Source organism: Chelonia mydas, chromosome 2 (assembly GCF_015237465.2).
Source record: "Chelonia mydas isolate rCheMyd1 chromosome 2, rCheMyd1.pri.v2, whole genome shotgun sequence".
Taxonomy (NCBI): Eukaryota; Metazoa; Chordata; order Testudines; family Cheloniidae; genus Chelonia; species Chelonia mydas.
Genome location: NC_057850.1, coordinates 2,709,817 through 2,736,144, shown reverse-complemented (window position 1 = coordinate 2,736,144; position 26,328 = coordinate 2,709,817). Strand labels below are relative to the sequence as shown.

The following is a 26,328-nucleotide window of genomic DNA, read 5'->3' as shown; positions in this document are numbered from 1 at the left end:
GCCATTGACTGCACCTGGGGATGGGGGTTTGCTTAGCCCCCAGGAAATCGAGCCTGGGGGGCTCACACTGAGCTCCCCTAACCCAAGCACCCATGGAAGCTGGCCGTGCGGCCTCTTGCTCTGCCCAGCTGCAGAGGCTGTGAGGGGAGAGCAGAACCCAGCCCTCCTGCACCCACACCCCCGGCTCGAACCCTTGGAACTGCTTCCCCCAAACCCGCCCCTGCCCCCAGCCAATGAGACACAGGGGGCCAGGCTCACACACTTTATTCACACACATACCCAGTGTGCCCCAGGCTGAGCCTTTCCCAGGCAGCACCCTGCAGCGGGGGAGCCCAGCCTGCCCCGCTTGCTGCTGCCACCTCTGGGGACTGGCAGGGGGAGGCGGGCGACTGGCTGCTTTCCCAGCGCTGGGGGAAGGGACAGCTGATGTGCTGCAGGTGCTTTATGTGGAAGAACTAAAGTCGAAGCCCTGAGAAAAGAGCCTGCCCCAGACTCTGGGCACAGTGTCCCTCCATGCTGGGCGGAGGGGCCGGGCTGGCAGGGCCGAGGCAAGAGCAGAGGGTGGGTACAGAGGAGATGCCAAGAGGACCTTGGGTGCAACGCCGGCAGCAGGAGAGAAGCAGCAATCTAGGCGAGGCCTCTCCCCTGGCACAGCCTGGGCGGGGCACCCTTCCTCGCTGCCTTCCAGGATCCGCTCAGGCCTGGGCGCCCTCCCTCCTCTAGTGATCCCTGCCTGCCGCCATTCCTCGCAGCCTGCCCCGGCCCGCAGCACCCCCCAACCACTCTGCTGGGACAGCGCTTCCCGCAGAGCCCCCAGCCGCTCGCACCCTCCTGCTAGCGGAGGAAGGGCTGCCTGGCCCCTCCGGGGGGGACGGCTCTCTCCCTGTGTCCTGTGCACAAACACGCAGGCAGCTGGTACTTAGCAAACTCCCACCCCACGTGCACCAGCACAGCCCCACGGTGCAGAGGCTGGGAAAGGGACCTAGGAAGACTCTCGGGGGCCATGGGGGGGGGCCTGGGGATTAGTGCTCTGTTCCCCTGCAAGCGCCCCGAGGTCACCGTTCTACGCTTCCACAAGAGAGCTGGGGTTGGGCCTGCCACAGCCCTAGGAGAGACCCAGCGGTCGAGTCCCAGCTCTCGGCCGGGGTGTAACCCCAGCCCTCCCCGCTGGAGGCCACGAATGGCTCAGGCGGCAGCAGGAAAGGCCTGGCCCAGTTCTGTGCCGCTGTGGCTAGTGCTTTGGCTACTGGCCGCTCTGAGCTGGGGGCAGCCTGTCGGAGCTCGGCTGCCCTGGCGTTTGAGACAGTCCAATAAATTAAGACGGGGGCGGCCCCCCCACCAAAGGGCTGTGGCTCCAGGGCCTGGTGTCCACGCCAGGTCCTGGCTGGCTTGCCGGGCACTAGAAGAGCTGCAGTAAGAACTCCGGTGCCCACTCCAGGGCAGTCTGTGTGACGGCCAGAGCCGCCGCCCCCAGCGTGGCCGAAATCCCCCACACGGCCGCTTTCACCAGCGGGCTGTGCCCGGCCGCGGGCAGGAGAGCAGCAGCTTCGGCATGGGCGCCATCCTGCTGCCGCTGGCTGCGCAGCACGGAGTCCGGGCGCTGGTGGGAGGCGGCCAGCTGGAAGGCGGTGAAGGTGCCTATGGAGATGCTGGGAACAGACGGGGAGGGAGCTGGTTAGCACAGGGAGGAGTGGCATGCAGGGTTGGCCAGGGCCCGGCTGGGGCTCTGCCCCCTAATGCCGAGGTGCGAGGGCAACTCTCTTCCCAGGCTGCATGGGGGGACCTGTCCTCCTCGGCTGCACTGCCATGTTAAGAGAAGGCGGCGGGGGGCATCTCTGAGCGCAACCCCCAGTGCAGCCCTCGGCTCTGCCGAGCTGGACACCCTGGGTTACTGCCCTGGGTGGGAGGGAATCAGACCTGCTCCAATGTCCGCCATTACCTCGCTGCCTAGGGGCTGGAGACCCACAGAAAAGCCATTCGTGCTCGTCCTCCCACAGCCAGGGGCCTTCCGCTCCGGCAGCGCCAGCCTGTGCCGTAGTCTCGGAGCCGCTCAGCCCCAGGGCTGCATGGGGGGGGTTGGCCGGACGTGTGCGACAGCGGAGTGGGACAAGCTCACCGCCAGCCTGCCAGACACCATGAGCTAAGAGGGGTGCCCAGTCCCCCCACTGCAGCGGCCAGCATGCCTGAGAGCTTGGCCAGACCGCCTGGTTTTCTCACTGCTCCAAGGGCAGAGGGAAAATCGACAAGGCGTTTGGGAACCCTGGCCCCTGGCAGCAGGGATGGTCGGGGAGTGGGGCAGCCAGCTACATGGCAAGGAAAGAGAAGAGCTGCACCTTTAACCAGACACTCCTGCCAGGGCCCAGGGCAGCCCCACACCTAGGAGACCACTGGGGGCCGGGTGCAGGTCCAGAAGCAATTGGCCTCCCGCTCCCCCCGCAGCCCTGTCCTCCCTCACCTCTTGTGGTGCTGCAGAGCCGCCTGCTTGGCCAGCTCGGTGTGCGGGTGGCGCTGGAAGAGCTGGAGGGCCTGGGAGATGAGGCTCTCGTACGGAAGGTTCTGGGGAATTTGGGACAGAAGCTGGTGGACGCTGGGCATGTCGCAGTCACACGCCAGCACCTCCTCCTCCCGGTGCAGGACGATCTGCCGGGAGAGCGCGCCATGGTTACATGGGACATGTGCCCCTGCAATAACCCCCAGCCCCGACAAGGGCTCTCCGTGGGCTGCCCCTGCCACGCCCCGGTCAGACGGTTCTAGGTTTTACACCATGCCCAGCACCTTACCACGCCTCTGACAAAACAGCCACCTCTGGGGTGGAGCACAGCAGCTGTTTCGCAGTGAACTGGGACAGTGCACACCAGTTTGAGACAGGAAGTAAAAGAGAACCCCGTGACCAAGTGAAGTTGCAGGGGGAGCTGCGAGCCACAGAGCACAGTCACCCTCCTGGGAGTTGGGCTGGGACTCCACGTTAAGCAACTCAACTGGCTAAACGTGCCAGAGGATCATCAGTGGCCAGGAGTAAAGGCACAGGGACCTCGCACCACACCGGGGCGCTGGGCTCAGCGCTGGCTCCCCCTCCGAGTCACTCACCCCCTCCCTCCAGCAACTCAGCCGTCTCCCATCCAGCTACGGACCCATCCCGGCCGGCTCAGCTTGTGAGATGGGCCAGGGGACAGAGCTGCGCTCCCCGGCCTGCGTTCGAGGGACGTCGGGCTGGGGGATCGCAATGGGCCCTTCTGGCTTTGGAAGCGGGGGAGGCAGGCTGGCGGCCGGTCACCTTCCCCTGCTAAGCCCCCCATGGAAGCGGGGTGCCAGGGGACAGGACTCCCTCCCAATTCCGCTCCCTGGGGCGGGGAGCCTGGGCTGGGGACTGCAGGCGGACGTACCGCGGCAGCGAAGTAGACAGGCAGGAGCGGGTGCGAGGCCAGGAAGAAGTCGTAAAGCCGCAGGACGTGGGGGAAGCTGGTGAGGACGTGGCCGTACCACGTGATGAGCCAGCTCAGGGCAAAGATCGTCCCCACCTCCGCTCTGCAGACACGGGAGAGAGGGTCCTGCTCAGACGCTGACCGTCTCCATCCTGCCAATACCCACCCCCAGTGCCGCCCCCGCACCCCAGCCTTGACCTGCCGCCTCCAGCTTGCAGCCTCCTGCCCCATCCCCCAGCCTCGACCCGCTGCCCCCAACCCTGACCCCCAACCTCGACCCGCTGCACCCCAACCCTGACCTGCCACCCCCAGCTTGCAGCCTCCTGCCCCATCCCCCAACCCTGACCCGCCACCCCCAGCTTGCAGCCTCCTGCCCCATCCCCCATCCCCCAACCCTGACCCGCAGCCCCCCCGTCCCCAACCCGCAGCCTCCTGCCCCATCCCCCAACCTCGACCCGCTGCCCCGCAACCCTGACCCTAACCCTAACCCAACCCTGACCCGCAGCCCCCCACCCCCCACCTCAACCCCTACCCTCAGCCCCCTGCCCCCAACCTCCTGCCCCATCCCGCAACCCTGATCCACCTCCCCCCACCCCTGACCGGCAGGCCCCCACCCCCCACCTCAACCCGCCGCCTCCTGCCCCATCCCCCAACCCACCGCCCCCCAACCCCGACCCCTACCCGCAGCCCCCTGCCCCAACCCACCCCCAACCTCAACCCCTACCCGCAGTCCCCCGCCTCCAACCCGCAGCCTCCTGCCCCACCCCCTAACCCTTACCCGCAGCCCCCTGCTCCCAACCCGCAGCCCCCCCCAACCCCGCCACACAGTTCCCCATCTCCCAACCCTGACCCACAGCCCCTCAACCCATCTCCCAATCCCACCACACAGTTTCCCATCCCCCAGTCTGGCCCCACAGCCCCCCGCCCTCCAATCCCACCCCAGAGCCCCCCAACCCTGCCCCACAGCCCCCTGCCCCCAATCCCAACCCACAGCCCCCCATCCCAACCCCAACCTGCAGGTCTCAGCCCCACAGTCCCTCACGCCCGCCCCACAGCCCCCCAACACTGCCCCACAGCCTCCTGCCCCCAACCCTACCCACAGCCTCCAATCCCACCCCACATCCCCCCGTCCCAACCCCAACCTGCAGCTCACTGCCCCACAGTCCTCCACCCCCGGCCCCCAATCCCAACCCTCTGCCCCAACCCGCAGCCCCCCGTCCCAACCCCCACCTGCAGTCCCCCCCCCCCACCCTCCAATCCCGACCCACAGCCCCTGCAGCCCCAGGCTCCTCCCCCACACCCAACCAGTTGATACCTCCCAACCTGCAGGACCCAACCCAATTATTTCCATCCTGGGCCCATCTTGGGGGGTGGGGGTGGAGAGGGGTGGGCTCTGGGCAGGTGAATCATGTTGCTGCTGGGCCTGGGAAGGAGGCAGAGTTGCACGGCGCACAGCCCCTGCCTGCCCCCAGCCCAGCCCCACGACTGATGGTACCTCAGCATGAAGTCATGGAGGCGGAGGCTCTCCCGCTGGAGGATGGGCATGAGATAGTTCAGGATGTGCTTGGTGCTGTCCATGGTGGGGTCCATGAAGTCCCTGCGGACGGGGAGAGGTTAGAAGAGGGTGTCCCCAGCGAGGCACCAGGAGTGCGGACGGGCGTGATCACCACGCCCTCACTCAGTGCATGCTGCGACCGGGAGCCTCCCTGCTCCTCCCTGCACTGTAGTGCAGGCAGGGTGGATAAAAATCAATGATTAAAAAAAAAAAAAAAAATCAGATTTTTTTGATGAAATGTTTTTTGAGGAAAAAACCTACCTAAAGATAGTTTTAATTAAGATACATTATAGCTCAAATATATCATGGATTATAGGATTATAAATTCTAATTCTATAGTTTGAGACAATATATTCACGTAATGTTTAAGAAAAGTTTTGTAAATGAGTTCCAATAGTTCATGGATTAGGGACCCAATCTGATGGGGTTCCAGGGGCTTCTGTATAGATTATTTAGGGTAAATCTTCCTATCTACCTAATAGGACTCACTGCTCAGACTGGAAGATACCATCAGAGATGCTTAGTTTAGCAGTTCTCAAACTGTGGATTTGTGTCTCCGGAGATAACATGCTTGTTAACAGCAAAAATGTTTTTAAATAAATAAATAAATAAAATATAGAGGTGAGAAATAACAGAGCTCAACCCTATTGTCCATCAGCAAATTTGTGTACACAGAGTCAATCCCTTACCTCTCTTTAAAAGGGCAACGTTTCAAAAAGTTCAATGAATAGAAGATTGTTGGGGGTGGAACAGATCTGGACAAGGAGAAAAAGTCCAGAGATAAATATGAGAAGGGAGGGACAGGCAGCAGAAACAAAAGTAAAACTATCTGAGCAGCATATTCCAGAAGGCTCGAGGTCTTTCTGAGTGTAGCCTTCATTGATTTGAGATCTACCAGACCATTCTCTCACTAGAAGGGAAAACCTATAATGGCATCAGGCTGTAAAAGAGACCCAGTTTGGGAATATTTGAATGAAGTTCCTCTACCTGTGGCTAAGACAGGCATGCATGCAAAATGCAAACAGCGTGTAGAAGGACAGGGATTAGGCTTGTCTGAATGAAACAACATCAGGAGAAGTTTCAGGAGAAGTATTCCTTCTCAGGAGGAAGCTGCATTGAAGATGATGAAAGGAACGTGTCTGAACATGCAGGATCTTCAGGTTGGTAAACTTTTTTATTTCATACTTCTCTCTTAAGGACGGCCTGTCTTCCTTCTGGACTATTCTTGAATTCTCATATTTGAGCAAAAAATACAGCTGTTACTCTATGGTACTGTCATTTTAGATGCAGCTGTGATAAAAAATAAAGAGCTGAAATAGGCAGATCTTCCTTTTACAATTTCACCTTTACAGTAGTGCTGAGTGTCAGCGAATGCAATGAGTAACAAACACTAAATGAACAGTATGGTAATAATTAAATAACTGCATTGACTTATTTTGTTTAGGAGAATCCATCCTCAACATACAGGATTCTGAAGACTCTCCACCTTCAAGATCACCATCATTTTCTATAGTTTCAGAGTTCTCTGCCAACGACAGTGTTTCAGTCACATCATGCATGTCACACAGCTACAGTATAGCAAAAAGAAAAAAAAATCTCCATCGTCCAGAAACAACCATAGATAAGTTAGTGATAAGAACCAACAGATTACAAAAAGAGGTAATTGATAAAAAAATTGCCCGATTTGTTTACACAACAAACTCTCCTTTCCGTATGATTGAGAACCCACACTTCATTAACATGGTTCAGTCATTAAGACCAGGAGACAGATGCTCCCTGGGTTACGCAAGACCCGACTTACACAAATTCGACCTTACGCAAAAAGTCCCATAAGGCATAAATAAAATTTTCAAGTTGCGGAAAATATTGCGTAGTTTATGGAAATGCAAAGTACTGTAGTGTGGAGGAATACAGCAGCAGCATCTCCTACAAGGGAAGGCTTTGCGCTCTCACAGCTTCGTGTTATTTCAGTGATACTGTATTTCTGTTATTTCACCCTATTATTTCATTCAAATCATGCCTGGAAAGCGACCAAATGATAGCAAGAGTGCAGGACCAATTCATAAGCAAAAGAAGATTGATTTAGAGCAGAAAATGAAAATAGTGAAAAAGTATGAAGGCGGACAAAGCCTGCCGTCAATTGCTCGTGAACTCGATTTGGCTACCTCAACCGTGAAAAGTATTTTGAATGATAGTGCACGTATAAAAGAGCATGTGAAAGGCTCTGCTCCTTTAAAATCAACAGTCATAACAAAGCAGCGTTCTGGAGCTATCTACGAAATGGAAAAGTTATTAACAATGTGGATGGAAGATCAGATTCAAAAACGTGTGTCGCTTAGCTTCATGGATATTCAAGCGAAGGCTAAGAGTATTTTCGAAGACATAAAGGGAAAATACAGTGATCCGAACGCAAAGTTTGTGGCTAGTCATGGGTGGTTTAATAGATTTAAACAACGTGCAAATTTTCACAATGTAGAAGAGAGTGGTAAGGCTGCTAGTGCTATACAAAAGCAGCTGAAAAGTATCCCAAAGTGTTACGAAAACTTATAGAAGAATGTGGTTATACAGCCCAGCAAATCTTTAACGTTGATGAAACTGGACTGTTTGGAAAAAAATGCCAGACAGAGCAAACATTTCAAAAGAGGAAAAGACAATGCCAGGTTTAAGGCTGTGAAAGATAGGCTAACACTTTTGCTTGGAGATAATGCTGCTGGAAATTGCAAATTGAAACCATTGCTTGTTTATCATTCAGAAAATCCCCGTGTGTTTAAAGGCATAAGTAAGGCTACCCTTCCAGTTCATTTCCGTTCAAATCGAAAGGCTTGGATCACAATGGCACTTTTCAAAGACTGGTTTATACATTTGTTTATCCCCGAAGTGGAAAAATTCTGCAGAGAAAACGACATCCCATTCAAGATTATGCTTATCGTCGATAATGCTCCTGGACATCCCGCACATTTAGACAACTTTCACCCTAATGTAAAAGTCGTGTTTCTGCCTCCTAACATGACTTCGATTCTACAGCCCATGGATCAGGGGGTCCTTGCAAATTTTAAAGCCTATTATTATCTACAAAGAACATTTGCACCGGCAGTAGAAGCAACTGACAGAGAGACTGGCAAGACTTTACGCGATTTTTGGGAATTGTATAACATTTACCAAGCCATCCTAAACATTGCTAAGGCCTGGGCAGGGGTTACCCAAGTTTGTTTGAATGCCGCATGGAAGAAAGCATGCCCACAGTTCGTACACAGCTTTAAAGGGTTCGAAAAAGAGGAAATCTTGGAGGAGGTGGCAGATGACATTGTGAAGCTTGCCGAGCAACTTGAGCTGGAGGCTGACGTTGGGGGTGTGGATGAGCTTATCGAATCCCATGGAGCTGAATTATCCAATGAGGATCTCATGGAATTTGAAGCAGAGGAAGAAGTTGAAGAAGTAGAAGAGCCACGACACTTCAACACCCAGGAGATGGCACTTGCATTTTGTGAGATTGACTCTGCAATGGCAAGGTTTGAGAAGATAGACCCCAATTCCTCACGATTCTTGAAAGCGAACAGAGGCATTGACGAAACGCTGGCCTGTCACAGACAGATATATGAAGAGAAGAAAAAGGCCACTATCCAGTCATCTCTCAATAAGTTTGTAAGGAAGGTTGAAAGGTCTGCAATGTCCATATCTCCACAGCCTTCCACCTCCAAAGCCCCTTCTAAAGACCCCGATGATGTAATGCCTGTCTCCTCCTCTCCTTCCTCATCTACAAATTAAGCCCATTGTCATTCACCACCAAAATTCAGCCTTCAGTGTGCCAGGATAACAATAGGATTAAGGTAAATGCAATATTTTTGTTGTAATTGTTTTTTATGCTTGCACAATATACGTTTCCAACTTGCATAACCCGAATTTTATGTAAGGCTTTTCGGAACGGAACGATTGCGTAAGTAGGGAAGCGTCTGTACACTCCACCCAACACAGCAGAAGTTGCAAGAAAATTGCTGGATAAAGTGTCTGAAAGAGAAACTGAGCAGTGTGCCAAAAACCTAGACGGTGAAATTGTTAACGTGAGTCTTGATGGGTGGAGCAATGTCCACAATGATCCTTTGTATGTGCGTGTGTGACAACAGAAGAAGGGAATGTCTTCCTTACAGAAACAATTGATCAATCAGGAAATGCTCACACAGCAGAATACTTACAAGAAGTAGCAGTAAAACAAACTGAAAAAAAAATTCAAATGTCTACTACTCAGCTTGGTCACAGACAATGCTGCAAATGTATCCAAGATGAGAAGAAATTATTTAGAAGAGAGAAGCTAATAGCATACGGCTGCAGTGCTCGTTTGATGCACCTCCTAGCCAAAGACGTCAGTGTTCCAGAAATAAAAGTTGAAATTGCAAAATACTTCCGTAACAACCACTTTGCAGCAGCTGCTCTGAAAAGAGTAGGAGGAACCAAGCTCACTCTCGCACAAGACGTGCGATGGAACTCAGTCATGGACTGTTCTGAGCACCGTAACAAGAACTGGCCTAATCCGATGACAGTTTGTGAAAAAAATCGTGAAAAAATAGATGGCCCTGTCACAGCCAAAGTTCTGAACATTGGGCTTAAGAGAAAAGTTGAACACATGCTGAGCACCCTGAAGCCTGTTTCCGGGGCCTTGAACAAAATGCAGGGAAATCGCTGTTTTATTGCAGATGCTGTTGAAATCCGGAAGGAACCGAGTGAGATCTTAAAATAGAGAAATATGCAATGACAGAGTTAAATTACAAGCATTAAAAAAACAGATGGGACAAGCACCATCCCCAGCTCATTTTCTTGCAAGTAGTCTCAATACTGGGTACCAGGGTCAAACCTTAACTGCTGAAGAAGAGGAGTTGGCGACGACATGGACATCCAGCAATCATCCCTCCATAATGCCAATTATAATAAACTTCAGAGCGAAGGGTGAACCATTCAATAAATATATGTTTGCTGATGATGTTTTAAAGAAAGTCACAGCAGGGAACTGGTGGACGTCACTTAAGCACTTGGATTCAGAGACTGTTGAAGTGATCATCTCACTTTTACCAGCAGTAGCTTCTTCTGCTGGTGTAGAAAGAATATTTTCTTCCTTTGGACTAATTCATTCCAAATTGAGAAGTCGTTTGGGACCTGAAGAAGCAGGAAAGCTTGGTTTTCTTTTCCAGATTATGAACAGACAGGAAAATGAAGGTGAAGACGACTGAGTCAGCTGCTGAAGCCAATATTTTAAGTTTCTCATGTTGACCTGGCTGACACAGTCGAGTTAATTTTTGGGTTAGGTTTTTTTTTTTTAAATATTTCATTGAACTATTTTACTTAAAAACAAACCTGATTTTAAAAAAAAGTGAAGGTTTAACTAAATTCAAAAATTCATATACTTGTTTTGTTAAAATATTTATCTTTGCTGTTGAAGAAAAAAAATCCAGAATACATAACACTGTTGTTTTAGTGAAATAAAACAATTTAAATGTCTGTCTGGTGATGTTCTCCTCCTAATACAGCATGGCAAGAAAATCCTCCAAATATTAATGATTAACCTGTTGGATTGGAGATAGTTCACCTCCCAATGACTTCATAAACATCAGCCTCAGTTACCTTTGGTAAATGAAATAACCAAACAATCATTCATTTTCTGATATAGCTGTAAAACTCATCTGAAAAGTTTTCAAAATAAATCACTTTAAAAGTGTGTACCTTCTAAAAATGAAACCTACGTCTCTCTCTGAGTTGTGAAGAATATGTATTAAGGTTATAACAACCAACAAGAATGGACATTTATGTAGAAATCCATGATTAAATCGAGTCTTCCTGACTTGTGATATAAAAATCAATTTGATTTAAATCAAATCCACCCTGCTTATAATGAAACAAACGAAGGTTTATTTAGGAAAGAACAGAGATTCAACTAAGAACACGAGAAAGTGATGGAAACAAACGATGACTGTACAAAACCAAACCACAAAACGTGCATGTGGGTCTGCACGTAATAACAGTTACCTTTCCTGCCTAATACAATAGGCTGCTCCCATGCTCCAAAGTTCAGTCTCCTCACAGAGACAGCTGGCTTCCTGGGAACCAGCATCCAAACATTCAAAAAACACCCCACCTCCACAAGATGTTTCCTCAGTGAATTAATCCAGAGGCCCTTCCCGCACTACGTGTTACAGTGACAGTCTATTGTCTTTACTCACACAGGGCGATCCTGTTCCTTTTTTACCTCCAAGTGGTTGATTGTTTGCAATTGTCTCTGATGGTTTCCATCGATTAGCCTTGCTCCATCCCAAGGCTGACAACTGAGCCTTGCAGTACATCACCAGCTAACCAGGGAGCGATGACAACTCCCTCCTGCTTGAGTGGGCCGTCACCAAGACACATTATCCCCTGGTGAGTAACTTCTTCTCCAAGCCCATAAAGCACACAGTCAATAGAGTTACATTAGTCCCTAAGTATTACTCGTATATACTCCTCACAAGGATTATGAGGCGTGGTAAATTACAAGCTTGCCATATACCCCTCACGGATAAATACCCTGCAAGACAGGCGTTTGGTATAGCAAGTTTGTCAGGTCTGAGAAGAGACTTGTTTGGAAAGAAGAGGGGACCCTTCGCTACGGGTCACAGAGGTCTCAAATAAAAGTCACTGCTGCACCAGTCATCATAGAATCATAGAATATCAGGGTTGGAAGGGACCTCAGGAGGTCATCTAGTCCAACCCCCTGCTCAAAGCAGGACCGATCCCCAACTAAATCATCCCAGCCAGGGCTTTGTCAAGCCTGACCTTTAAAAACCTCTAAGGAATGAGATTCCACCACATCCCTAGGTAACGCATTCCAGTGCTTCACCACCCTCCTAGTGAAAAAGTGTTTCCTAATATCCAACCTAAACCTCCCCCTCTGCAACTTGAGACCATTACTCCTCCTTCTGTCATCCATCCTCTTTGGAACCCCCTTTCAGGTAGTTGAAAGCAGCTATCAAATCCCCCCTCATTCTTTTCTTCTGCAGACTAAACAATCCCAGTTCCCTCAGCCTCTCCTCATAAGTCATGTGTACCAGTCCCCTAATCATTTTTGTTGCCCTCCGCTGGACTCTCTCCAATTTTTTCACATCGTTCTTGTAGTGTGGGGCCCAAAACTGGACACAGTACTCCAGATGAGGCCTCACCAGTGTCGAATAGAGGGGAACGATCACGTCCCTCGATCTGCTGGCAATGCTCCTACTTATAGATCCCAAAATGCCATTGGCCTTCTTGGCAACAAGGGCACACTGTTGACTCATATCAATATCCTTGCAAAATGCATGCACAGATGCTGCGTGTGGGGGTACGCTCTTAAGGGCTGTGTCTAGAGACGAGCCACTGGCAGAGGTGAAAAAGCAGGTTTTCAGTCAGATAAGGAATGTTTCTCTAGCAGGCTGTTTTCATGTACTTTAAGCAGCGTCTGGTTCACAACCTCATCGATCCGAGCCGAATGCTAATGCAGGATCGGGAAACCGTCAGAGAGAGAAAAGTAACAGGAGGAAGCAAGTGGCAGCTATGTTCATTCCCTCTGGAGCCCCTGGCACTGGCCGCTGTCTGAAGACAAGCTACAGGGCTAGATGGCTGGGGGGAGGGATAGCTCAGTAGTTTGAGCATTGGCCTGCTAAACCTAGGGTTGTGAGTTCAATCCTTGAGGGGGCCATTTGGGATCTGGGGCAAAAACTGGGGATCAGTCCTGCTTTGAGCAGGGGGTTGGACTAGCTGACCTCCTGAGGTCCCTTCCAACCCTGGTATTCTAGGATTCTATGGACCTTTGGTCTGACCCAGTCTGGCTGTTATCATCTTAAAATGCACCTCGAAGCTTTGCTCTCTAGGACATCTGGGGGACAAAGACGACACCCTGGCATCCTTTGCCTGGGAAGTAAACAGGCAGCGATTTGCTTCATGACAGCGGGGTCTCAACCAGGCCTGGCTGAAAACGCTGGCGAGAACCTTGGACGAGATAAGCTGCTGTAGACAGGAGGGTAACCTGGTCGCTAAGTGCAGTCTCTAGGAACTGTGCTGTGATACTGTTTTTCATGCAACCGTTTGTTTCCAATATTCTTACTTGCTGTCCCCTGAATCTCTGTCTTTGATGATAAACTTATTCTTGTTTTCACTCTAAATATACCCAGGTGCTGCGGGCTAAGCACAGTGCTGGCCCTCAGCTGAGCCGTACCAGCTGGTGAGTTCTGTGTGGGCAGGAGGGCTGGTCACTCTGTGAGTGCCCAGTGGCTCGGGGCTGGGTCCTCCAGAGGGACGCTCTGAGGACTCGGGGGTGGGCGTGTGCCTATCGCTCCCTGCGGAGGGAGCGGGGCCTGCGGAGGCCTGGCAGGCAGTGCTTGGTGGTTTTGGGGAGCTGATCCCCAGCAGGCCCAGACAAGACTTCCTCACAGCCCTTAGACAGACACGGCTACAAGGGCCAGAGGACCCAGCGCCGCGGCAGCAGCTCCCCTCCCTGCAATGAGCTATCCCCAGGGGATGCCCCTTCTGAGCTGGAGCAGCCTGTCTCTGGGAACCCAGCCTGGCGGGTGTGGGGGAAGGGGCACGGCTAGTCCCAGGGAGACCCTGTGAGATTCCAGTCCAGATCTCTCAAGTGCCAGACTGATGCCCCAGTGGTTAATGCTCTGCACTGCAATGCAGGAGACTCAGGCTCAAAGCCCCCCAGGGCCGCAATGAACACCGCAGGGGACAGGGCTGGTGCCCCAGGGGTCCCTGGCTGGCACAGTGCCCTGCAGTGCCACACTGATTCCCAGACCAAAGCACAGGCTGGCCGAGGGGACGTCCCACCCCACCCCACGGCAGCTCTGTTGGCCTGATACCTGAGATGGTGGGTGGAGAGTTTCTCCAGCAGCGCGCTGCCCATGCGCTCGCCGGCCACCAGCAGAAGCGTGACGGCGATGTCATGGTAGCCCTGGTAGTAGTGCAGCTCGGGGCGAGCCCTCAGGATGTGCAGGATGAGGTCGATGAGTTGCTCCTGCAGGACCCGGCGCTGCTCGGCCCGCATGCCTGCGCAGAGACGGAGGGTCAGAGCCCCAGGGCACTGTGCAGTGCTCCAGCACCTCCCACTCAGCCAGCTCCACAGAGCCGGCCCCCCCTGGAGTCTCCAGCTCCCCACCCTGGCTCTGCTTGAGCAGGGGGTGTGGTGGGAGGACTGTCAGACAGGAGGCCCCTGCAGCACTCCCTGGGGCTGACTGCAGACCCTTCTAATCCCCTCTGGCCGTTGGTCCCAGCCAGGTCCTCCTGACCGAGTGCGCTGTGCCTCGGGCCCAGGTACCCAGGCTCCACCAGCTGCCCTGTCCCTGTCTCAGCGGGTCCCAAGCGGAGACGTGGTCTCTGCTGCAGCCGGGCCTGCTTCCTTTGAGGATTAGCACCAAGGCCATGAGCCAGCAGCCCCCAGAGTGCCAGGAGCACAGCAGACTGGAACCAGCAATTAGGAGCTGGGGGGCCCCGTATCGTCCCTCCCCATCCTGCTGAGTACGCCAGTCCCTCATCCAAGCTCGGGCTTATGGAGAAGAAGAAGAGAGGCCTGGAGTGGCCAGCGAGCCCCAGTGCGGGGTGCAGATGGGGCGGGAGCGTGATCGCCGCGTTTGATGGTGTAAGTTGGTCAGGTCTGAGAAGAGAACTGTTAGCAAAGAACAGGGACCCTTCGCTCTTCCAGCCTGACTCGCACACGGAGCTTCCTCACACCTTTTTCCGCTGAGCGGCCCCCACTGGCCCCATGAAGCCAGGTGAGACTGGTGCCCCACCAACCCTCCCCAAATATCCCAGCACCTGGCTGGCCAGATTCACCCTCAGAGACAGCAGAGGAGCGACAGGGAGAGGAGGGAATGAATCTCTAGGCAAGGGGTGTGGGCAGGGGGCTGCTACAGCCAGACGCTCGGGTGCGGGGCTGGGTTAGCAGACGTTCTAAGGCAGGACCTTGGAGGGGGAGCACAGGATCCAGCGAGGGGCACAGGTACCTTCCGAGGCAGGTGGCTCCCCTCCGGCACCAGCTCTGCAGGGCAGAGCCAGGAACAGGCAGGACAGAAAGAAAACACAGTTACCAGGGAGACCCCCCTGCAGCATGTTCCCCGCTGCGCTGGACCCAGGCTGGGCTCTGCCCGGTGAGGAGGGGCACACGCTGTGGAGCCTAGCCATGCGTGCGGGTGCACGGGACGAGCCTCAGGAGCCTGCAGGGGCGTCGGGAGCCCTGGGCCCTCGCTGACTCTTGCAATGGGGAAGCGGGGAAGCACTTAACCCTTCCCTGGCCACCCTGAGCTGAGAGCAACAGCCCGACGAAGGAATGAGAGCACGGCCTCTGGGAACGCTCCACCCCGCCCTTACAAAGCTACCTGGCCCCACCTCACACACCCCTGGGCAGGAGGTGGCCTTGGGTCTCCATCCCAGCAGTGCAGCCTTTGGGGAGAGGGGAAACAAACACCCCTTCTCCCCTCAAATCCTCCTGCCCCCCAGCAACTCCAGCCACCCTTCCCCACAGCTCCCGTGGGAGGGAGGTGGGGCCATCAGGCCTCTGCCCCCTGGGACTAACCAATGCCCGATCCCAGCACACAGAAAAGCTCTCCCCAGCTGCCACCACTTCAAACCAGGAAGGGCCTGCGGGAACCTCGCTGCCCACAGGCACGCCCGGCACCAGGGCACGTCTCACCTTGGGGGAAGCGGCGTGTGGAGCGGTTCACGTCCAGCTGCACTTGGGTGTAGTCCTTGTGGTTCCGGCGGACAGCCCTGCCTGGGGGGAGAGGCCAGGGGGGTCAGGGGCATGCTCAGGGCTAGCAGCAATCCTGGCAGTCCCACATACCTCCTTGAGGAGCTGCCCGGCTGACATAGGGGTCTGCAGCATGGACCCCAACTCAGACCCAAGCGCTGCAAGAACAGGACGATAGCAGAGGCAGCCCCTCCTCCCCGCTTCCCTGTATCCCTCCTTGGCTGGAAGGACTGGTTCAGCCTGGCATCGCAGAGGTGAGAGCTTGGGGACCCCGTCTGAGCCTTTGCCCTCTAGGACAGGATCACTGGGTTAGGCACGTCCAGCCAGTCACATGGCCCCTGCTCAATGCCCCCCAGCAGACAGCTCTGATTGACAGCTCAATGGAGGGCCGGTACCCATACAGCACTGGGCTGGCGAGCAGGGAGCTGGCAGCAGTTCCAGTGTCACAGTGGCAATGACTGCTCTGTGCCCATCACCCTGGCCCCAGGGCATGCCAAGGAGATGAGGAGCAGTCAGCTAGTGGGCAGAGCACATAGCTGGAGCTAACAAGGCAGACATTAACCCCAGCTCTAACAGGAGCTCGGGCAAGTCTCTGGCCCGGTCCCCATGTTCCTCAGGCATTAGTCCATCTCCTGGCTCAGGGTGTGCAGAATGGGGGTCACAGCTCCACTCCCAGGGCGGCGAGAATTAGTCAGCACCCCAGTCAGGCTCAGTGTCTGAAGTCAGCAGCTTCTCGTCCACTATCCCCACTACAATGACGATGAACCACTGTGAGGCAGCAGGGAGGGGGGAGTGTTGACCTGGGAATGTGGCAGGGGAGTTTCACTGGGGATGGGAGACCTGAGAGCCTGTAACCTGAACCAGGACGGGGAGGGGGAGGTAACACCTCTGCCCGGGAAACTGGACAAAGGCTGCAGGAGGGAGACTGCTGGGGGGGGGGAGAGGGGGAGCCTTAGCAGCCACAAATATTTAAACACCTTCTGGGCACACCAGCCCACAACCTCCCATGTCTATCATGAGGTGCCACCCACAGGGGCTACAAGCCCCAGCATGCACTGCTCTCCCAGCGTCCAAGCAGGATGAAATGTAAGGTAAGCACGCTACGAATATGAATTAACCCCATGGAGATCTATACGATCCCCATTACACAGGGGATGCTGATGAACAGAGGGGCAAAGTGATGCGACAGCAGCAGAGGTGGAGAGAGAACCCAGGAGTCCTGGCTCCTAGGTTCCCTGTTCTAACCACTAGCCTATAGTGTCTCTGCATAGAACCAACCATGCAAGTGAGACCCAAGCACTTCCCGCTCATGTGACAGTCAATCAGAACTCTCCCCCGGTGCCCGGAAGCCTGTTAAGGTGCTGGCCAGCCCAGCAGCGAGGCCCTGGGGCACAGACGCGCCCCTGTACGCCAGGGAGCTGAGGCCCCCTACCTGGCTTGGGAGGCAGGTTGTACACGTTGACGCTGAGCAGCTTCGGCCAGACCTTCCTGCGGATCTCATCTGTGAGCAGCCCCCCCTCGCTCACCGCTGCCCCCCGGAGGGTCTCCACAGCCACAGGGTCACTCGTTAGGGCCTGGTGGATTAACAGCAGCTTCTGCTTCCTCTTCGACCCGAGCAGCTCTGCCAACAGGAGAGAGATGGTCACCGTCTATGCCCTGCCCAGCTCCCCACGCTTGGCCGTCGCCACCTGTATCCTTCTCCTGGCTTAGCCTTCACTCGAATCCCTCCCTACAGCACCCAGCGTGATCCTTCCCCCTCCCAGGGCTCGGGGCACTGGGCACACGCTCAGCTCTGCCACCTACCTAGGCCTGCAGACTCCTCGGGGAGGGGCCTGGGACTCCACCTGTGGGATGCACCCAGGGAGAGGAGAGACAGAAAGCGGGGCAGCCAGATTCAACGAGGATAAAGGCAAACGAATAAGCCTGGTGAATTAGCCAAACTCCCAGCGGCTCAAGGGGAGACAGACCAAGGGTGCAGGAAGGCAGAGCTCCTGAAGAGGCAGCGAGTAGGTACGAGTTTGGTTTCGTCTCCCATCACAAGAGCAAGCAGCCCAGCGTAGCTGTGGGCGCTGCACGCACAGGGACCAAGTCGCAGAGCAGAGAGGGGAAGCTCCCACCTGGGGCACTGTGGCCAGTTCCAGCCACCCCATGCCCAGAAAGAAAGCGACAAACTGGAAGGAACTCAGAGAAGCGAGTGACTGGAGGCTCCTTACTGGAGAGAGTCTGACACGAGCAAGGCTTGGCTCAATGACAGCTGTGGGGCCATGGGGCGGAGATGGGGATGTGAGGCCAAAAGGCCAGGGGACACTCCAGCTAGCACAGAACGCTGCAGCTTGTCCCCTCAGCCACACTGGCTACCACGAGTGCAGCAGGCCCGTCCTCCGCTCCCTCCGCTGGTCTCGCAGAGAACAAAGTCCAGCTCAAGGTACTGCATGGCCTAGCAGTGGGGAGTCTGAATGGAGTCCATGGTGGACAGCGCCGGTCCTCTGGCCCCAGGGGACCTTTCTGCCATCAGGCGGCAGAGATTTCCCAGGGGCCATCCAGACTATGCAACAGCCGCCCCAGGGACAAAGGGTCACCCCAAAGCTCGCCAGCCTTGCTCCCTGTGCCAGCTGAACATGGGCCAGATGGGACCGCCGGGGTCCCAAGTCCAGTCCCTGCTATTGCCGGTGACCCCATTGTGTGATCCTGACAGGACAAGTCCCCACCAGCAGGTCTGCAAGAGAAAAGCTGCCCCACTCCTCTGATCGAGCTGTCCAGGCACGGCCACAACAGCAGAGAACCAGAGAGCCCTTGGCAAAGACCCTCGCAGGAGGTTGCTATGAAAACAAAGCAGACAGGGGAAGACACAAAATCTTGCGGTGAATCAGAAACTAGCCAAGGCCGAAAACAAGGATGAGGAGGAGTATGTGGGCAAAGGGTGCGTGAGCTCTCTGGGGCAGGGACGACCTTTTCTGCAGAAAAGGACCTGGGGATTACAGTGGACAAAAAGCTGGACATGAGTCAGCCGTGTGCTCTTGTTGCCAAGAAGGCTAACGGCATATTGGGCTGTATTAGTAGGAGCATTGCCAGCAGATCGAGGGACGTGAGTATTCCCCTCTATTCGGCAGCGGTGAGGCCACATCTGGAGTACTGTGTCCAGTTTTGGTCCCCCCACTAAGAAGGGATGTGGACAAATTGCCCTCCGCTGGACTCTCTCCGAGGAAAATGATTGGGGGCTGGAGCACATGGCTTATGAGGAGAGGCTGAGGGAACTGGGCTTATTTAGTTTGCAGAAGAGAAGAGTGAGGGGGGATTTGATAGCAGAACTACCTGAAGGGGGGTACCCAAGACGATGGAGCTCGGCTGTTCTCAGTGGTGGCGTATGACAGAAAAAGAAGCAATGGTCTCAAGTTGCAGGGGGGGAGGTCTAGGTTGGATATTAGGAAACACTAGTTCACTAGTGGGAAGCACTGGAATGGGTTCCCTAGGGAGGTGATGGAATCTCCGTCCTTAGAAGTTTTTAAGGCCCAGCTTGACAAAGCCCTGGCTGGGATGATTTAGTTGGGGATTGGTCCTGCTTTGAGCAGGGGGTCGGACTAGGTGACGTCCTGAGGTCTCTTCCAACCCTGATCTTCTATGATTCTATGACCTGTGCAGCCCCATGCCAATGGGGCTCTGGTCCTGAATGGTGATTCTGGGTTCTGTACTGGGACTAGTATTTAAGTATTCATTACACAGGGAAAAAAACAACATTAAAAAGGACATTATTAAGGTTGCCAAATCAAGCACTCAAAAATTACAAAAAGCCTTAATTCGGCCCCCTTTGTGCATCTGCATTACAATGCAGTCCTTAATTATGTGATCAGATACTATTTGTTCCCCAGGATTCCTGCCTCATTCAGTTCACAGGATGGATGATGCTCATTTATCCTCATTCGCCACTGTGCAGCCCCAGGCCTTATTCACCCACAGCATCTGAACCCTGCTCTTCAGCGCTATTGTTCATTTCCTCTTGGGCTTTTCTAAGGCCTTCAGCACTATAGCATCCGAGTGCTTCACAAACAATTTATCTTTGCAACACCCCTGGGAAACCAGCTATCACCCCATTTTACAGATGGAGCCCTGAGGCACAAAGGGATTCAGTTTGGGGTGGCCAATCTGAGACATCTAGGACCTGATTCTTCAGAGTACTTAACATCAACAGCACTTTGTATGTTCAAAGCACAGCTCCCGTTGAGTGCTCAGTGCTTCTGCAAACCAGCCCCCAGGGTCTCAAGTCGGGCACCCAGAAAATGAGGCACACACAGTTAGCACCCACCTGTAAACAGCCTGGTTTAAGTGACTTGCCCAGCAGCACACAGGAACTCTGTGGCAGAGGGAGGGATAGAATCCAGTTCTCCAAGGCAGCATTCAATGCCTTAACCATGAGACCAGCCTCTCCGCCTGCATTCCCCTGCCTCCTTCACTACACACCTTCCAACTTCTGCAACAGATGAGGCAGCTGCCTTCACGACACAGCCCTGACTGCATCCCCAAAGCAGGTCCCTCCTGTTCACTGAATTGGGGGGTAGGGGCACTGAGAGCACAGGGGAGACAGTCCCCCTGCTCCCAGTTGTGGTCTCTCCAGCCTCAGGGCTGGAGCATGCTCAGAGCTGATGGAATCTATGGAGCATGTGTGAACTGCAATTTCTCAAAGGCTTGTTACTTGGCCAACTGTGGACGGATTGACACAGGGATGGCAAAAGGCACCACCCTAACGCAAAGTCCAGGCCCACGCCCAATTTCGAGTCCCTGCTCCAAAGCATGGAGGTGCCAGAGCTTCTCAAAGGCACAGTCGCCAGGACTGTAACATGGGATGACCCACTGTAGCTGAAATTTTCAAAATAAAATAATAATAATAATTAGCCTGAGGCAGACACCTGGCTTGAAAAGCTTTATCCCAGCCGATTAAAGACTGGGAAAGTTATAAGCAATTGAAAACAGGGTGTTATCATGGCAAATGTCGGGCATCCATAATAACGGCGGATGCTCCGAGCCCTGCCCAGAACGATCTGGGAAAGGGAGAGGGGAAGTCTGCAGAAGACACAATTATTTTAGTTTGTCGAGAGTGGAGACGGCTGAGGAGCTTCCGAGACTGACCCAAGCAGTGCCATGGCCAGCGGATTCACTTGTAACCAAAGCGCAGTAATGCCCCTTTGGAGGGACTAGCCTGAGCTCCTCGGGCCGCTCTAACAGAACCAGAGCGGCTCAGGCAAGGGGCCTGGGCAGCACGCAGGACAGGAAACAAAGGTCCGGCTCAATGGGCAGCAGCAATCCAGAGACAGACAAAATGTCAGGGTGAAGAATGGTACTGAGGCTACCCCCCTGCCACTGTGTGAATCAATGGGGCAACCTGGGCTGGGATACTGGGGCAGCTCCAGCCATGTTAGGGATGTAGCAGAAAGAGGGTTGGGGGAGGGTGCAGGGGAGTGCCGGGTATTACCGAGGGGCAGGTTGGCTCCCTTCAATGTCCCAGGGCTGGTGTGAAGCCTGCTGTCTCACCCGCATGCAGCCAGCTTGGCGGGTTTCACAAGCACGCTGACTTCCCGGCAGGCTCCAGCAGCATCAGCAGCTCACAGGACTGGCTGGCAGTGGAAGGTGGAGAAGCAGATGTTGGGACATCCACCCTCTGCAGCTGTCACCCTCCCCTCCGTGCACCTGGCCCCATGACTAACCCCACTACAGGACCCAGGAGTAGCCCTTCTGCGCAGCCCTCGCTCGGGCAGCGGCCACAAGCCGGGATGGGGGTGAACACAAGCAGGAAGGGTCCAGCAGGGCAGCTGGATGCCATCCCCTGCTCAGGGATCGCTCCCTAGAGGATGCCTTCCAGACTCTTAGCCCCTCTAGCCTGAGGCACCCCAAGTGACGGGGTTCCCCTGCGTGGGGAGGGGCTCCACAGCCTGAGCCAGCTCACTGCAGGGCAGCGATGGGGCTCCCAGCCCTTCCCACAGGGAAAGGACTTCCCATCTCAATGCATCTCACCTACCTACACTCCATCCCCTTCCTCCTCACTCCACCCTGCTCCTCCCCACACTCCCTCCCTCCTTCACCGCTTGTTGGCTGCCTTCGCGGGACTAGACACATGGGGCGCTTTTAATCTGGCCATCCAGCTTTGGCTCTCCAGGCCCTGAGCATTTCTGTAGCTCTTCTCCAAATTCCCCGCAGCTGGCTTTCTAGGGGCCAGCGCAGAACGCACTATTCTAGGAGCAGCAGCCCCAAAAGCCACGTCAGGGACTCTCTCCTCCTTGCTCCAGGCTGGAGACCTCTCCCCGCGATGGCATCACCACCGATATCGTTGCAAACGTCACCCCACACCTCAGCCCTGACGCCTCCAACTGAGTGCTCCAGGGACAAGGGGAGGGAGCAGACTCGGACACAGACGTGGCGGAAAGGCGCAGCGGGTTTGGAAGCCACTCCCCGCCGTTTTCCCCATCACCGGCCTCCCATAAATCACCACTAGAAACCAGAACGTTCAGGGCTGGCGCGTCAAGGCTATGACACCAGCCGCACGTCACCAGCACCTGCATGGGTCAGGCCCTGAGCTTCACAGCGCATCAGACACTTCCCAGGGAGCCCCAAGAGGTCGAGGGCTCAGGGACCAGGGACCAGTTTATGCAGCAACATGTCTGCCCAGCTAAGCGCAGGTCCGGAGCATCCTCTGGCGCGATGGGATGCAGAGATAGGAAGCAGAAATGCTCTATAAAGAGAAGCCAGCAATTCAGCACACTCCACCTGTTTGGTTGGGTGCACCCTGGCTCTCCTTCCCTCCCATCGCGGGTTCTCCCAGCTGTTCCACAAAGCACCTCCCTTAGTTTCTCTTCCAGCAGTGAAATTACAACCCTGGCCCGTATTCCAGGCAGCTCCCCCCGCCCCTCTGGCGCCGAGGGGTTAAAGCGCGCAACTGCAATCCTGCAGGTCGCAGGTTCGGCTCCATCCCGCACTGAAAGGTCACCTCCAGGTCACCCAGCTGCGAAGTGGGTACCCGATCCATCGGGCTGGGGCAGTCAAAGGCAGCGGACGCGACGCTGGCACAACCGCCTCTGTGTGCCGCTGGCTGTGAAACGGACAGGCCTTAGGCACGTCGGCCCGACGAGCCACGGCCACCCACCTTTCCTCCCGCAGCTCCTTCCTGAGCCCCAAGGAGACAGGCGGGGTCCTGCCAGCACTCCCTGGCCACAGCCTTTCCACCTCCATCACAGAGCAGCCACGTAGGGAACGAGGCTGCTCCCTCAGGAGACACAGCAACGAGGCCGAAACTCCCAAGCACCCGAACTCCCCTCCTCCCCACGCAGAGAGCACGGACCCACCCTTGCCCAAGAGCGTGGCTGGAACGTCCCAGGGAGCTGCATCGTGAACTGCCAACCAGGCTGGGAGCAGGGCACATGCGACCCTGCGACCCCCTTTGCAGCTCTGCACAGTTGCCCTGAAGAGGCCTCAAGGCCAGAAGGGTGAAGCAAAACCGGGGGGCAGCACGTTTCCCAAGCCAAGGGCAGGGGGGTCAGACACAACACGCTAGCTCTGCGGCAGCTTTGGGAAGCCGCAGATAATAGAATGCCAGTTCCTAGAGCTATCATCCACAGATCTCACAGCGCTTCACCGGGTCCAGGTCACTATCCCCATTATACACATGGGGAAACTGAGGCACGGAGCAAGGAAGTGACTTGTCCCGGGTCACCCAGCAGGCCAGGGGCAGAGTCAGGAACTGAACCAAAGTCTCCTGAGTCCCTGCCCAGTGCCCTACCCACTAGGTCACCTTGCTTCCCGTCGGCACAGGGCAGCCAGTCACCAGAGCTGCCTCTTGGCAGACAGCCCAGCACTGGGCTGTGCTCTAAACACAGCACTCAGTCACCAGAGCGAGAAACCCCAGCCTGGGCCTGCCCAAGGGCTGTCCCCTGTCCCCAAGCAAGGCCAGCAGCGGCTCCCAAGGAGGACACAAGAAGCCAGTAGCGGGCACTCACGGGACAGCCTGTCCCAGGGGAAGTGCCTCCCTAGCCCCCACCAATTAGCACTGAATCATGCCCTGTCGTGGGGGGAGGGGTCTATAGCTCCCTACAGTCCTGACAGCCCCACAGGAGAGGGACGGGTGGGGCATCCAGCCAGGACCATCCCAGCCCCACCGCCGGAGCTTCACCTGCGACACCCACTCACAGACTTTAAGGTCAGAAGGGACCATTATGATCGTCTAGTCTGACCCCCTGCACAACGCAGGCCACCGAATCTCACCCACCCACTCCTGTAACAAACCCCTCACCTATATCTGAGCTACCGAAGTCCTCAAATCGTGGTTTATAGACTTCAAGGTTCAGAGACTCCTCCAGCAAGTGACCCGTGCCCCACGCTGCAGAGGAAGGCCAAAAACCCCCAGGGCCTCTGCCAATCTGCCCTGGGGGAAAATTCCTTCCCGACCCCAAATATGGCGATCAGCTAAACCCCGAGCATGTGGACAAGACTCACCAGCCAGACACCCAGGAAAGAATTCTCGGTAGTAACTCAGATCCCACCCCATCGAACATCCCACCTCAGGCCATCGGGCATATCTACCACTAGTAGTCGAAGATCAATTAATTGCCAAAATTAGGCTATCCCATCATATCATCCCCTCCATAAACTTATCAAGCTTTGTCTTCAAGCCAGATAGGTCTTTGGCCCCCACTGCTCCCCTTGGGAGGCTGTTCCAGGACTTCGCTCCTCTGATGGTTCGAAACCTTCGTCTAATTTCAAATCTAAACTTCTCGATGGCCAGTTTATATCCACTGCAGCATGTCAAAGAGCAGCACCCCCTTCTGCCCTCCCCCCCCCCGAGCATGGGGGTCCCCAGGGGTCAGCGCCCCCCAGCACCTCCCCCCACCCCAGAGCACAGGGGCCCCCCAGGGGTCAGCGTCCCCCAGCACCTCCCCCCACCCCAGAGCATGGGGGCCCCCCAAGGGTCAGTGCCCCCCAGCAACTCCCCCCCACCCCAGAGCATGGGGGCCCCCCAAGGGTCAGTGCCCCCCAGCAACTCCCCCCCACCCCAGAGCATGGGGGCCCCCCAAGGGTCAGTGCCCCCCAGCAACTCCCCCCCACCCCAGAGCATGGGGGCCCCCCAATGGTCAGTGCCCCCCAGCAACTCCCCCCCACCCCAGAGCATGGGGGCCCCCCAATGGTCAGTGCCCCCCAGCAACACCCCCCCACCCCAGAGGGCCCTGAGGGGTCAGCACCCCCCAGCACCTCCCTCCACCCCAGAGAACAAGGGGCCCTCAGGGGTCTGTGCCCCCCAGCACCTCCCCCCACCCCAGAGAACAAGGGGCCCTCAGGGGTCTGTGCCCCCCAGCACCTCCCCCCACCCCAGAGAACAAGGGGCCCTCAGGGGTCTGTGCCCCCCAGCACCTCCCCCCACCCCAGAGAACAAGGGCCCCTCAGGGGTCTGTGCCCCCCAGCACCTCCCCCCGCCCCAGAGCACGGGGGCCCCCCAGGGGTCAGCGCCCCCCACTCACCTCCCCGCCGCCGGCCCGGGGGGGGCCGCTCGGCCGAGCCGCCCCCCCGCTGCCTCGGGCCGCCGCCGCTCATCGCCGCGGAGCCAACTCACAGCCCCCCCCCGCCCCCAGCCGGGAGACAGAGCCCGCCCCCCGCCGCTTCCACCTCCCCATTGGCGCTGCCTCCGCTGCTCATTGGACAGAGCCGCCGTCGCTCAACTTCCGGGCCCAGGAGTGGGAGGGGAGAGGCGGCGGGGCGCAAGGCGCGCTGGGAAATGTAGTTCACGGGGAGCTGAGGGCCTTGGGTTGTGTCAAAGAAGGGCGGGGGGCATGGGCATGGGCATGGGGTGGGGTCTGCATGGGTGAGGGTGGGGATGCAAGGGTGAGGGTGCATGGAGGAGGGTGTGTGGGGTGGGGGGATGCAGGGGTGGGAGGTGCATGTGTAAGGTGGTCTGGAGGGGTGGGGTGTCTGGGGATGAGGGTAGAGGGTGCATGGGTGAGGGGGTCTGCGAGGCTAAGGGCGGGGGCCTGCCTGGGTGATGGTGCAGATGATGGGGTCTGTGGGGGTGAGGGGCATGGGGTGAGGGGTCGTGTCTGGGGATGAGGGGAGGGGATGCATGGGTGGGGGGTACATAGGTGAGGTGGTCTGCAGGCACGAGGGGGTCTGCAGGGGTGAAGGTGTGTGGAGTGGTGAAAAGGTCTGGGGTGAAGGGGGTGCACAGATGGGGTGGGGGCATGGGTGAGTGAGCAGAAGAAGGGGGCAGGTTCATGGGTGAGGGGGTCTGTTCGGGGTGCTCCCTATGGTTGACGTTTGGGTTTAATGATTTAGGGCCCCTATAATTATAGAAATCCATAACATGCAGTTCTTCAACCTCCTGCTTCAGGGTTTAAACCAGTCTCTGGGTAGCAGAGACCAGGATGAGAGTTATGTAGGGGGCAGATTAGTCCACATCTGCTCCTGCAGGCTTCTTACCCCATCTGCTGCAGCGTTGGGCGCTGGCCCCTGCCCTGTCAGAGACAGCAGACTGGGCTAGCTGGACCTCAGGTGTGCTCTAGTCTGGCCATTGCTACGTTCCTCTGTGGCGTCTGCACATCTGAACAATTCTGGCCCAGTGCCTGCAGTACTGCCCACTCTCATCCTGTTAG

The 26,328-nt window shown here is 55.9% G+C and overlaps 1 protein-coding gene across 2 annotated transcripts; it reads right to left on the bottom strand.

Moving 5' to 3' along the window:
* Positions 1 to 248: 248 nt before the first annotated feature.
* LOC102933452 (TBC1 domain family member 20) lies at positions 249 to 25,330 on the bottom strand. Of its 2 annotated transcripts, XM_037891813.2 has the most exons (8): positions 25,204 to 25,308; positions 17,142 to 17,330; positions 15,653 to 15,733; positions 13,827 to 14,013; positions 4,918 to 5,019; positions 3,384 to 3,525; positions 2,456 to 2,640; positions 249 to 1,649 (listed from the first exon to the last, which is right to left on the bottom strand). In XM_037891813.2, the coding sequence occupies exons 1-8, from the start codon at positions 25,274 to 25,276 to the stop codon at positions 1,400 to 1,402; spliced, it is 1,209 nt and encodes a 402-aa protein (XP_037747741.1). In that variant the 5' UTR covers positions 25,277 to 25,308; the 3' UTR covers positions 249 to 1,399. The 2 variants fall into 2 exon arrangements, with proteins under 2 accessions (XP_037747741.1, XP_043394866.1); XM_043538931.1 differs by lacking the exon at positions 2,456 to 2,640 and having other exon boundaries at positions 25,204 to 25,330.
* Positions 25,331 to 26,328: the final 998 nt, after the last annotated feature.